The sequence below is a fragment of the Suillus subaureus genome (assembly GCF_016647635.1).
Source record: "Suillus subaureus strain MN1 chromosome Unknown BJ212scaffold_54, whole genome shotgun sequence".
NCBI classification, from domain to species: Eukaryota; Fungi; Basidiomycota; class Agaricomycetes; order Boletales; family Suillaceae; genus Suillus; species Suillus subaureus.
In genome coordinates, this window is record NW_024538610.1 from 161043 (window position 1) to 173097 (window position 12055).

At 44.6% G+C, this 12055-nt stretch overlaps 4 protein-coding genes across 4 annotated transcripts; all 4 read left to right on the plus strand.

Annotated features, from left to right (window-relative positions):
• Positions 1 to 428: 428 nt before the first annotated feature.
• Positions 429 to 1922, plus strand: BJ212DRAFT_1486459 (uncharacterized protein; the record flags this gene model as incomplete). Its single annotated transcript, XM_041341122.1, has 3 exons — positions 429 to 552; positions 631 to 1590; positions 1657 to 1922. The coding sequence occupies 3 exons, from the start codon at positions 429 to 431 to the stop codon at positions 1920 to 1922; spliced, it is 1350 nt and encodes a 449-aa protein (XP_041187200.1).
• A 249-nt stretch (positions 1923 to 2171) lies between these two features.
• On the plus strand, positions 2172 to 2666 carry BJ212DRAFT_1486460 (uncharacterized protein; the record flags this gene model as incomplete). The annotated part of the gene is made up of 1 exon (XM_041341123.1): positions 2172 to 2666. One exon carries the CDS (start codon positions 2172 to 2174, stop codon positions 2664 to 2666), a length of 495 nt encoding a protein of 164 aa, XP_041187201.1.
• A 2185-nt stretch (positions 2667 to 4851) lies between these two features.
• BJ212DRAFT_1304121 (uncharacterized protein) lies at positions 4852 to 5436 on the plus strand (the record flags this gene model as incomplete). Its single annotated transcript, XM_041333550.1, has 4 exons — positions 4852 to 5045; positions 5080 to 5140; positions 5241 to 5316; positions 5375 to 5436. 4 exons carry the CDS (start codon positions 4852 to 4854, stop codon positions 5434 to 5436), a joined length of 393 nt encoding a protein of 130 aa, XP_041187202.1.
• Positions 5437 to 7928: 2492 nt separating this feature from the next.
• Positions 7929 to 9887, plus strand: BJ212DRAFT_1449640 (uncharacterized protein; the record flags this gene model as incomplete). Its single annotated transcript, XM_041338727.1, has 8 exons — positions 7929 to 8005; positions 8030 to 8157; positions 8210 to 8529; positions 8707 to 8817; positions 8854 to 9267; positions 9292 to 9532; positions 9562 to 9716; positions 9780 to 9887. The coding sequence occupies 8 exons, from the start codon at positions 7929 to 7931 to the stop codon at positions 9885 to 9887; spliced, it is 1554 nt and encodes a 517-aa protein (XP_041187203.1).
• Between the last annotated feature and the right edge of the window lie 2168 nt (positions 9888 to 12055).

The window sequence follows — 12055 nt, forward strand, 5'->3', positions numbered from 1 at the left end:
CAGTCCATCTGAGTTTGTCCTTTTCCATAAGGCATAGGGATGGATTCCCTAGGCTGGAATTCTGGACCTTCGGATTTGTCCCCTATGTCTCTGTCCCAAGTCTAGGGATTGCTTCCCTAGGTTAGAGTCTTGCCTTTCTGGCACTTACCCTCTTTCCGGACTTAGGTCCACTTCCTGTCCCTCCAACTCTACCTTAGGGTAGTCTACCTCTGTTTGCTTCTACATTGAACTTTGTCCGATGTAGCCCCTATTCCTTCTGGACCTCCGGACCTCCTGTCCCTCATACCTCCAGGCATCCTGTCCTTTGGACGTTCCGCCCTCTGTACTCCAGACCTCTGGACATCCTGTCCTCCAGACCTCCTATCCTTCCATCCTGTTTTCCTGTAGAAGTATTACCTTGCAGCAGGAACTCTCCCACGCTCCTCTGGATGTTTCCTGTGCTCCTCTGGAAGTCCTCCCACACTCTCCACCAGAGTAGCCAGCCTCCGGAAGTCCTCCGGACTTTGTCGGACCATCATCGGACTTCCTCTGAAATGAAGGGCACATACTCGGGTAAGGGGCACAGCATACGAGCTGAGGCCAAGCCCCTCTGAGTCAGTCTCTCTCTCCTTTGAGCATGGTTCTTAACAGCGAGCCACACCAGTGAAACCCAGGTTGAGGGTTGGACAGAGACCATCTCAGACATCTCCACTGTCTTCAACAATAGTCCTCTTGCTTACTGTTCACATGAGATACTTGACCTCACAGGCTTTCTCCGCAAACTCAAGGGCATGAATGGTGACCATGCCAGTGATGTCAAGAAAACCAGGCGTCTCATTGAGCAGTGGAAGCATGAGAGCATTCGTATTTCGCTTGGACATGAAGCCATCATTGAAATGTCATCTGAAGACTTAAAGCCACTTCTTGATGATGCCAAAAGTTCGAAGGTTGCCAAGCTTGGTGGTCACAACTCCTGGATTTCATTATCAGCTGAAGACCATCAGTGGCACTGGAGTCAGATCATGGACATGCTCGCATTGTGGTTAGGTACAGAGTGCTTTGACCAGCTTCCTGCAGAAATTCAGCGAGAGCACGACCTCTTCTTTTTTGGTGGCTGTTCAATGCACAAGGAACTCAACACCGTGAAGGGTGGTAATACTGCCATGATGGCAGTCTGGGATTCAAAAGAGAGTTCTGATAGGCCCGTTCTCCTCGCAAATAAGGACAATGATGCAACAATTCGCCTGTCATCGTTATCAGATGGTTCATCGGCTGCAGTTGAGTGCACACTCAAGCTAACAAAACACGGAGCAGCCAAGCTGATTGAGATTGTGGGCAATATACTGAACCACAAGGACAACAAGAAGGGACTTCAGGACTTTCACCATCTCATGATGGAAGAGTTGACTGACAGTGCTTGTTCTTCATTCCCTGACACCAGCAACACCAGGTACCAAACATATGGTGCAGCTGTGTGTCACATCATCAAATTTTGGCCCCAGTACATCGAACTACTCAAGCTTGCACATATTTCCAAGGAGAATGAGACATTCAACCATATGGAGAAGAATCTTTATGCTGGCCTTCATTGCTGGAGAACTTGCTTGGAATGTTTTTGTTTTGCCCTCAATGACCAAGCAATTTCACAGCCATATGCTTGATGTGTTCGTGGGCCAGGGACTGCCAATCTCAACATTCTGGATCTTGGACCTCTCCATGATGATGTTAAAATACATCTCCAAGCTCTTGTTGATAATCTTGACCTTCTCTTGTTGCGTGAATCCAGTCATGAGCTTGGTGCACTCTGGGGGGAGCCTTGGGAGGATCCGACCACCATCACTGCCTGTCTCAATCTTTATGACAGCCTTACCTTGGAGCAGCAGGACCTTGCAGAAGAGCTTCTTTGTGCATTTTTCAAGGGTGAACTCAAAACCTATGAATGATTTATGCTCAAGTTTGCACCTGGTGGTCTGGTTGCGACATCAACACAAGCTGAAAGGGGTGCAGCTCACATGCCTGCCACGAATGATGCTAATGAAGGTATAGAAACTTAATCAAAAGTTGTTTGCTTATTAGGAACTGTCCTAGGTGCACTGGGCTCTTGGCGTTTGGAAGCTTGTTGTAATGCGAAGGGCTCTGATGATCTTTTTTCTGATCAGCTGATGTTCAGCTGCAATAACACACAGGCCTTCATGGATGCACACTTTACAACTGACGACCATAAATACATGATGCTTCTAGCATGGAAGAAGGAGAAGAGTGGATTGGCAAAGAAAAAATGGAAGATTCTTGTTGCCCATGCACGAGTGGTCACAAGAAAGAAGAAGCAGAAGGCTGTTGAGAGGGCATCAAAGAAGGCACACATCACAGAGACACTCAATGCTACACAGATTGTCTTTGATTCGGTCGTTATTGAAAAAATGAACATTCGAATGCTTGATGCACAACTTGACAAGCTGAAGGCTCTCAGTGTCCCAGACATCAAGCCAAAGTCTCAGTGCATGGTGTACAGGCTGTCAAACTCCAATCTCTCATGGCAGGCACTCACATCTTACTTCAACATGCTGTTGCAAACTCCAGTGGAGCCAATTTCGCCTCAAAACCCAGAGGGCACCACAGATACCCACAGAGATGAGCTTATTGAGTCCTATGGGGAGGAAGACGATATGGACTTTGATGATGAGTAGTATGATTCCACACATTCTCATTGATTTTTCACTGCTGCGCATGCTCATTGTCATTCCTTCAACATTGTCTTACTCAATATTTGCATTATCACCACAAAGATAAAAAATGATGCTACAAAATTTTGTAGAGGTATTCTACAGCATATAATATACATCCTCGAACACACTGTTCATTGATTTGCTATTGCGTTCTTGCACAATGGTGGCGGGTCACCCAAGAGTTGATGATTCTGAAGTATGCACATTATGTAAGCGTCATGGTAGCTACATCCAGGTTGCCCACCCCCACTAGTAGTGTGCTTACTGAATCTGAAGTCAGCAGAACGCTAGTTGTAGTACCTTACTGACTTTCGACGATAGCAGGATTTTAACATAGCTTTCCATTAAAATGCCTTGGATAGCTTTGGAACTGAAACTATACATGATATAAAATGAGAATAGGCTTGTAAGTTGAAGCTGTGGGACTACTGTGCCCCTTTTGTTGTGTTGTCACCATACCTCAACCATGTCTTTTAGTCATGTGGTCTGAACATTTGCCAGTCATTGTGAAAGTGGCTTTCCATTACAATGCCTTAGATAGCCTTGGAACTGAAAATATATAAGACAAAATGAGAATGGGCTTGAAGCATCAGTAAAACACTGTTTTTCCCACCACCAAAAAATGGCTGGCCACAGCTTGGTCCCTTCTGTACAGAGCTGTACAGAGCCAGTAGAGGCAAAGTGATTTGCTGATGAGGGTGAGGGCACTGCACTACCATGTCTTGTCTACTATGATGTTGCTATACCTTGTCATATCCGCATATCTGGATCTCAGATCCGACCCTTATCTCATCTCAGATCCACATCTTATCTCCGATCCTATCCATATCTTATCTCCCTCCAACATCTCGTCATTCAATCTGTCCACTTGTCCAGTCTGGTCCACAACTCATCCAAATCCACAACCAGTGCTCGTCTCCTTTCAGTAACCCCCTAACTCTGGTACTTCAATTATCTGTATATCTGTCCTGCTCCCTGATCTGTTACCTATGTTTCATTTCCGTTTCATGATTTGTGATCCATTTCTACTTACCAATAGACCATCCATATGCTTCATACATAGCCTTGGACTCTGCTGATTGATCATTCCGTTAGATACCTATAGTATATAACCTCCTGTAACTTTCTGTAGTACCTCAGTTCAAATATCATCTTAGTTCTACTCATTCCCATCCTCTGGACTTGAGTATCTCTACTCTTGTCACCCTCTGAGACTTAGGATTGATTCCTATAGTCTATCCGTATCCGCCTCTGTCTCCAACAGTCCATTACTGTTAGTTTCTAGTCTGGACTCGTCTGGATTAGCCCTATGATACCTATCCCGCATCCAGAAGTCATCTGGATCTGTTACAATACTTGTCCAACCTTCTGGACGCATTAGTCTTGCCTTCCTGAAATAAGGGGCAATACTTGGGTAAGGGGCACAGTGCATGAGCTGAGGCTGAAGCCCTTCAGATCCAGTTATCCCTTGAGTATGACCTTAACATACCTCAACCTTGTCATTAATGCCTCTTCAAAGTGCAGATTTACAGGGATCAATGGTCATGTATGAACAACACAAATTTATTCTAGAATACATGGATATATTTGGCAAAAGCATAATTGTATCAGTCTATAGGTCTCATGACTACCATATCACAGACTCATGAATTCATTGATGGGTGTTGCAGAGGCACTGGCACCCCATAAGTACTGTATGACATAGGGTATGCTGTCCAATTAATGAACAGAAGTCAAAATCAAAATCAAAATACCACCTGTATTTGAGGGTGAACAATGTAACTCTGAGGCAGGCCTTAAAAGAACAGAAAACTTTGTGCCACTGCAACAACTTCCTCCTACATCTGAAAGGGGATTTCTTTCCAGTACAAAAAATGCAAAAATCAACCACCAGTCCCTCAGCTGCCATGTACTTGACAGACAATGACTGTGTTGCCAGTCAACACAACATCATAAAACAAATGGCCACCCCCACCCACACATTACATTGTGGCAGGCATGGGTGTCCAGTCGTTTTTGTCTATGATGATGGCACTGACTGGCCCACAGTCAGCTGCCTCATTGATGAGCACTACCCCATGTGCACAGGTGGCTTCTATGAGCTTGCCCTTTCATACCCCCTTCCAACACCCACAGTATGCCAAACATGCTGAGCCCTCCACAGCTCGCGCCTGAGAGCTTGGGTCTGATGATGGTCACTGTGATGATGAAGTCATTGCAGGCCCCAGCAAGCAGAGAAAAAAGGAGGGTGGAGGGTGAGCAGAAAGAAGACCTGGAGAACAATGAATACACTGAGGATGTACAACCTACATCTGTCTGGTGCTGCAGGGGCTGGCCAATGTAAGAAGGCCATTAGCCTAGACAAGTGCTCCAGGTACTATCCTGGATTATGGGTCAAGCACCAGGGGAAGTGCCCAGGTATCCTCAAGATGGAGGTGAGCTAATTTCTCCTATGAATGGAATGAATAGCCAGCTGAATTTTACAGAAAGATAAACCCACTTTGAGAAGAGACTGTATTTCTTCATCAAATTTAGAATCAGCTGCCAGCTCATTTGATACCAGTGATGAAGATTGAGAGGGGGAAAGAAGACAGGGTGATGAGATTCAGCAGTAAGTCAGTCTGCAATGGGAGTAAACACTATGACTCACCAATGATTGTGAACTCTAGTGTTGAATGTGTGCCTTTGTAAGGCCTGCTGGGAAAGGGAAGCAAGACAATTGGCATACTAGTACACCACTACAAGGGATGGAGAAAGGGTCAAGTGAGGTTGGATCTTATATACTGTGGGTGTGTCAAACAAGAAAATTCAGAACAAGTTTATCAACCCTTTGCTTTGTTCACTTACTAGTGACTATGTCATATCCCACAATCCAGACCCACATTCCATCATATTCCCATGCCTTCTGAGCCTACATCCAGATCACACTTCATATCCAACTCATTCCCAGATCCCCTTCTGCTGTGTGCTCCACACCTCAGCAGGATCGACTACACTCCAGATTTACCCCTGAGCTCCGAACCATTGGATCTCCACTGCTAGCCTGAACCATAACCCCCTGTCCCATCCACCCTATGTACACTCCATCTAGCAAGACATCTGGACTTCACCTCGTCTTGGATTCCAGACTCTATCCACCTTCTCATATCCCAGTCCTGTATCCACCTTGTCTTCCAGATCCCCAGATCTCCGGACCCCTGGATATTAACTCCGGACCTATTCCCACCCTCTGTCCGATATCCTGCACCTATCCCCATTTAGGCATTCTCTGCTTTCCAGCTTTCAGTTACCTCTTCTTCCGTCTTGCTTATTGATCCTTGTACAAGTCTTCATCTCTGAGTTCATTTAGTTATGTTCTGTCTTACTTACTAATGTGTTTCCACATGCTCATACATAGCCTTGCTCCTTTGCTTACTGATCCCCTCAGATAGTCTCCAGTATATAACCCCTGTAGATACTCCTGTGGTTTCCTTAGTTTGAATATTAACTTAGACTTGCCCAATCCTTTCTCAGACTTTGGTCCACCTAAGTCTGTCCTACCCATCAGGCCTAGGGATTAATTCCCTAGGCCAGAGCTTTGCCTTTCTGGCACTTACCCTCTTTCCAGACTTAGGTCCAATCCCTGTTCTCTCTGACTCTACCTTAGGGTAGTCTACCTCTGTTTGCTTCTACATCGGACTTCATCTGATGTAGCCCCTATTCCTTCTGGACCTCCAGACCTCCTGTCCCTCATACCTCTGGGCATCCTGTCCTCCGTACCTCTGGACATCCTGTCCTCCATACCTCCAGACATCCTGTCCTCAATACCTCCAGACATCTGTACCTCTAGACATCCTGTCCTCCTGTCCTCCTATCCTTCCATCCTGTTTCCTGTAGAAGTATTACCTTGCAGTGGGAACTCTCCTGAGCACTTCCTGTGCTCCTCCAGAAGTCCTCTAGCGCTCTCCAGCAGAGTAGCCAGCCTCCGGAAGTCCTCTGGACTTTGTCAGACCATCATTGGACTTCCTCTGAAATGAAGGGCACATACTTGGGTAAGGGGCACAGTGTACGAGCTGAGGCCAAGCCCCTCTGAGTTAGTCTCTCTCCCCCTTGAGCAACATGGTTCTTAACAGACTAGCACTGGATGTTCATGTCTCTTTGTTGGAAAAAAATATTGGATTTCATTCTAAATACAATCTCCTTCCTATATTCTGCTGGATTTGAGGGATGAAAGCACTAGAAGTGTGGAAGATAACAATCCTTTGTATGCAATCAAGCTCAAGCACCATATTATTGGGGAGGGGCAACGCTCAGCAAAATTTAAGGTCCAACTGTGATTACCTCTTACAGTGTAGCGCCATAACAGATGGTTAAGAAATGTATTGTCTGCTGTAGAACGACAACACAATTTTGAGACAAGGATTATAGTGAGAGATGTGCATGAATTTACTAGTTAATGGTATTCTAGGAAACAGAATTTTAAAAAATGCGCTTCTGATATGTCACACTCTCAATAGAAATGTTTGCACAGTGAAATTTTCATTCAACTTTACCTACAATACAACTAGTGAGTAATTCAGCTGTCATCCCAGTGGTCATCTCCTTTGCCATGTGCTGTCATAAGAGGCTGGTGTAAAGTCTTTGAATGCATGGAAAACATGATTGGTAAGCACAATTGACATGATGTGACGCATTACATTGCATACTGTAAGTCATCTCGCAGGCTGGTCATGTCAAAATACTCCAAACACAGTCACTGGAAACCCTCTAAAAACACTCTGTATCTCAGCAACAAGTCACTGCACGACTAAAGGCCCACACAACTCACTAGCACACACAAAATAAGGAGAATATTGCTCCTTTAGCCACAGCTACTTCTTCAGTACTAGTCATGAGGCTTGAGCAAGAGAAGAAGTGCAAGATTACATACCAGACATGCTATAGGAACAAAAAGCAATGCCACAAACACATAAAAACCTGTACCAACAAACTCCAGTCAAGTTTCAATGATGCACAAGTATCTGCAACTAAGGCATCCTTGCAAGTACAGACAACTCAACTCAAATTGCTCTCATCACTGCAGAGCATGAGTTGAGGTACTTGCAAGAATGCAATGAGGTGCTCACCAGGTGCAATCATACTCTTGCTATGCATGCTTCTTGTGCCCCTCTTCAGAAAGCACAGGCTGTGAATAAGGCACTTGCATGCACTGCAGTACAAGCAGAGCAGAGGGATACCTTTTCCATGAAGGAGAAGAATGTGATTATGGACGAGGTCCATGACATGGTTCACAAGCTTGTGGCAAAACATGATGTACCAGTGTCGAGTGTCTGAGACATCATTAGCACTGTTGCCAACTGTCTTGGAATGGTTGTCAAAGGTGACATTAGCACACGCAGTATTTGGCATGTATTCCAGGAGGCAGAGGTTGCAGCAGAGGTTCAGATGGTGGACAAAATTATGCAAGTTGATGGTAGGTAATTTTTGACTCATAGTTCATACCTCAGGCTAAAATAATTATGAAGGCATCACGTTAAGTGGCGATGGAACATCTCACAAGAATATCAATTACCAGTCCCATCATATCACATACACTGCCCATGATGGCACCGGGGTTACTTGCTTCGCTGGTGTTCAGCATGAGGTTAATCATACCAGCAAAACCCAGCTGCAAGGATGGAAGGACATGATACATGAGATGTGTACCATGTACAATGAATGTATGGTTGGTGCCACAGCAGGCATTGCAGACCCAAGGGAGCTTGTCACGAAGGTGAAGGGCACATTGATAGATCATGCTGAGGATCAGAAAAAACTCATCTGCCTCTTCAGAGAATGGAAAGAAGTGTGAGAGAGAGAAGTGCAAGGTGAATGAGTGCTGGCCACTTTACCCCCTGATGATGTCATTGCCCTGTTATGGCAGACTATGGAAGGGGCTATTGCAGCTGCAGGAGGAATTGAAGGGTGGGAAGCACTGCCTACCAAAGAGTGAGATTGACGCTCATCTAAAGCTCACCATTAGCTTCACATGGAGATTGGCCAGGAGCAATTTTCTGCCCTTACCCTACCTGAAAAGGAGTCTGTAGATTTCTTTGTATGGGCAGGATGCTGCATGCACAAGGACCTGAATGCTGTCAAGGGTGGAAATACTCACATGCAAGCTTGGTAGGGACGTGATGGTGTTGATGGGCTGGTTCTGTTGATGAACCATGATAATGTGGCAGCCACATTAGGAGGGCCCTCCACTGCACAGGCACATGCAGTGTATGTTTCCCAAGGGGGAGCTGCAAAAGCACTCACACTCACAGGTTCTGTCTTCTGTCATAAAGATGACAAGAAGGGTCAACAAGATTCTCTTCGATTTTTCCTTGAGGCACAACTTGATTACTTCTCGCCTTGGCCCAACACAAGCAACACCTACTACCACAGTAATTGTGATGGAGCCAGTGAGTGGCTTGTCCATGAAAACTTGTATGTTGTCTACCCCAAGATCATCATGGACAGGAAGGATGCTTGCACACACACAAACATCGAACAAAATGTCTATTATGCTTTCAAATGTGACAAAATGAAGCAGGAGATAGTATGTTTCAGCATGTGGGGACAGTGTATCAGCCACCCATATTTTCACACTGTCTGTAACTCCTCAGGAAACATCCTTGACCTCAGTCCCCTCCACTATCAGCTCATCACCCACATCAAAAAGCTTATCGCCAACATCAAGCTTGTCTTTGGAACTGATGCCACTTATGAGACTGCCACATTTGATGGAAAACCATTTGAGTGGCTGGAATCATTTTGCATCATTCAGCAGATTGCCCAGGACAATACAAAATACCCTCACCTTTGTTCTTTTTTGTTGCTTTCCTTGAAGGAGTGCTCGAAACTTTTATCCACTTCTGCCACAAGTTTGCCACCAACAGTATAATTGCACATATGTCACCGGAGGAATGCAAGCTAGCTCACATGAATACCATGAATCACATGAATACCATGAATAACATGAATGAGGGTGCATTGGGGTCCCTTCAAGTTTCAATGTGATGTGCACCTCAAATGTCCCTGGCCCACTTCAATGCCTGCCTAAAATACAAGAAGAATCAGACAGGAACATACATGAAAATGGTGCTTGATCCAGGTGCATGCAGATACCTGCACAAAAAGGCTTGTATCAATGACACTGCTGGAGCCGAGAAGAAATGACAACTTGCACAGGTGAAATATGATAAGTGGGTATACAATGAAACCACAAGACTGATGCAAAGAGGAAGAAGCATTGTGAAGCTTCATCAGCAAAACTTGCAGCTGTTGTACCTTGCATGATGCCAGATAAAATCATGAAGATGCACATCATTGAGGTGGACTTGCAGATTTGGTGGCATTGTCAATTTGATGCAGAAGTGCCTGCAGCCAAACACCTGAAAGGAAAAAGTGGGTCGGAAAAGAAGGCTATTTTGACAGCTGCCACAGCTAGGTATACTTGCAGTGTTGGACCCAAGATCCAGGACAAGAATGTGCTGCAGGAGGATGCAGAGTGCACCATGGGAGATTCTGATGATGAAGAGGGCCTGTAGTAGGGTTAATATGGACTTTCAACACTCATATAATACATATAATATCCTAATCACAGTCTTGATACTCATACATACCTATTTTGCTTCATATATCACTGTCTTGTATGCCTTTACCCTCCTATGATTGTGTTGACCATGTATTGGGATGATATTCACTTACATAATGTCACACTTTGTTTACAGTGGCTGCCCCTCCCCAATATTATGATGATCAACACCTAGATATTGATATCACCAGTTTTGAGTCCTCAGAAGGAACCAGCACCACTCTTTTCTTTGTCTTTGTGGTTTCCTATCAGACTGCACAATCTGCTCACTCCAATCTACAGTTTCCTCAGCCAGTGCCCATCATCCATTCCCATTATTTGTGGGTTAACATTGACATCGCATTTTGATTGTCTAGTTATCTATCTCAATACATGATAATGACATGGTCATTCAACAGCCTGCCTGTCAGCTAATGCTCGATTCTAGCCCAACTGCCATTTCTTAACCTCACAGCTTTTGCATTAAACTGAGGTGGATGATCAAGGAACTGTCATTTCAGGAATCAACCAACAGCAGTTAACTTTCTGTTCAATCTTGAACTTTTCACTGTCTGTACAGAGTGTATACTGTGTGTACAACATTCCTAATGATGATTACATTAATGTGGCCTTGTCCCATCCATCATCAATGTCATCCTCACCATTGTAATTAACAACCTCAACCTCATCTAGACCTTTGGAATTATTCCTTGCTCAACCTGATCCAACTTACCAAAATCAAAAGTATTTCCCTCCAGCACTTCAACTTCATCAATGCTTTCTTCCAATCTTTTTCAACTCTTCAAGAGTTGCAAATTTAGCAGCAACGTTGCCAGGTGAGATACTCTGGACCTGTAAGGTCATCTGCATCATGAGCTTGGTCAAGAGTTAAGGTGCCCACATGAAGGATACTTCAAGATGCTGTGCAATCTCTTCACAAATGTGCATGTGAGCATGTTGACAGCAAGTAGACTCCCCAGCCTTTGTGACTTTCAATATTCATGGTGTTGTGGTGTTGAAGGTTTGCACATTTTTTCTGTGTTTCAAATGTTTTGACTGAGGGATTACACCATCATGCAGGTTGTGCTGTGCAAAGATCAGTGAATGTGCACTCTACTTTGCCTGCATGTCCTATAACTGAGATGATCATCACAGCAAAGACCTTGAGTGGGTGAATTCCAGAATTGATTAGATGGTTCTTCTACCATGAAAGGCCATCTATTTGGCCACCAGCACCATCTTACTTTAGGGAGTCAATAGTCCATGTTTGTGCTCTATATTGAATTCAAATTATCTGTGTTATCATATCTAAATTATATCTCCACAAGGCCCAGATGCACTGGAGTTCTGCCAGACTCTGCCATCCCCTTAAACCTTAGTTCTGGGCCAGGCACAACCAGTTTTGCTAGCAACACTACCAGCAGTGGCAGGAGTCAGTCAGGAAATGGCTACATTAAGCGTAAAGGCACTGGCTTCATACAGCTGGCTATTGCTGACAACCGCAATGTTTGTGGAAGCACTCCTACCATTTGGTCATATAAATTTCACATCATGGGTTATGGTCATGAAACTCAAAGTGTGGGTAATGCAAGATTGTTACTGTGAAGACCCCATGCAGACTGCACAGGGAGTCGGGCTATGCTAGAACAGAGCAGAGAGATGCTGGTATGTATGATAATGTATCATTTGACTTATGACTTCTTGTGAGTGACAACTGACTTCAGAACATCTAGAGTTTTCCAGAGTATGATGATAACCAGTGATATGATGT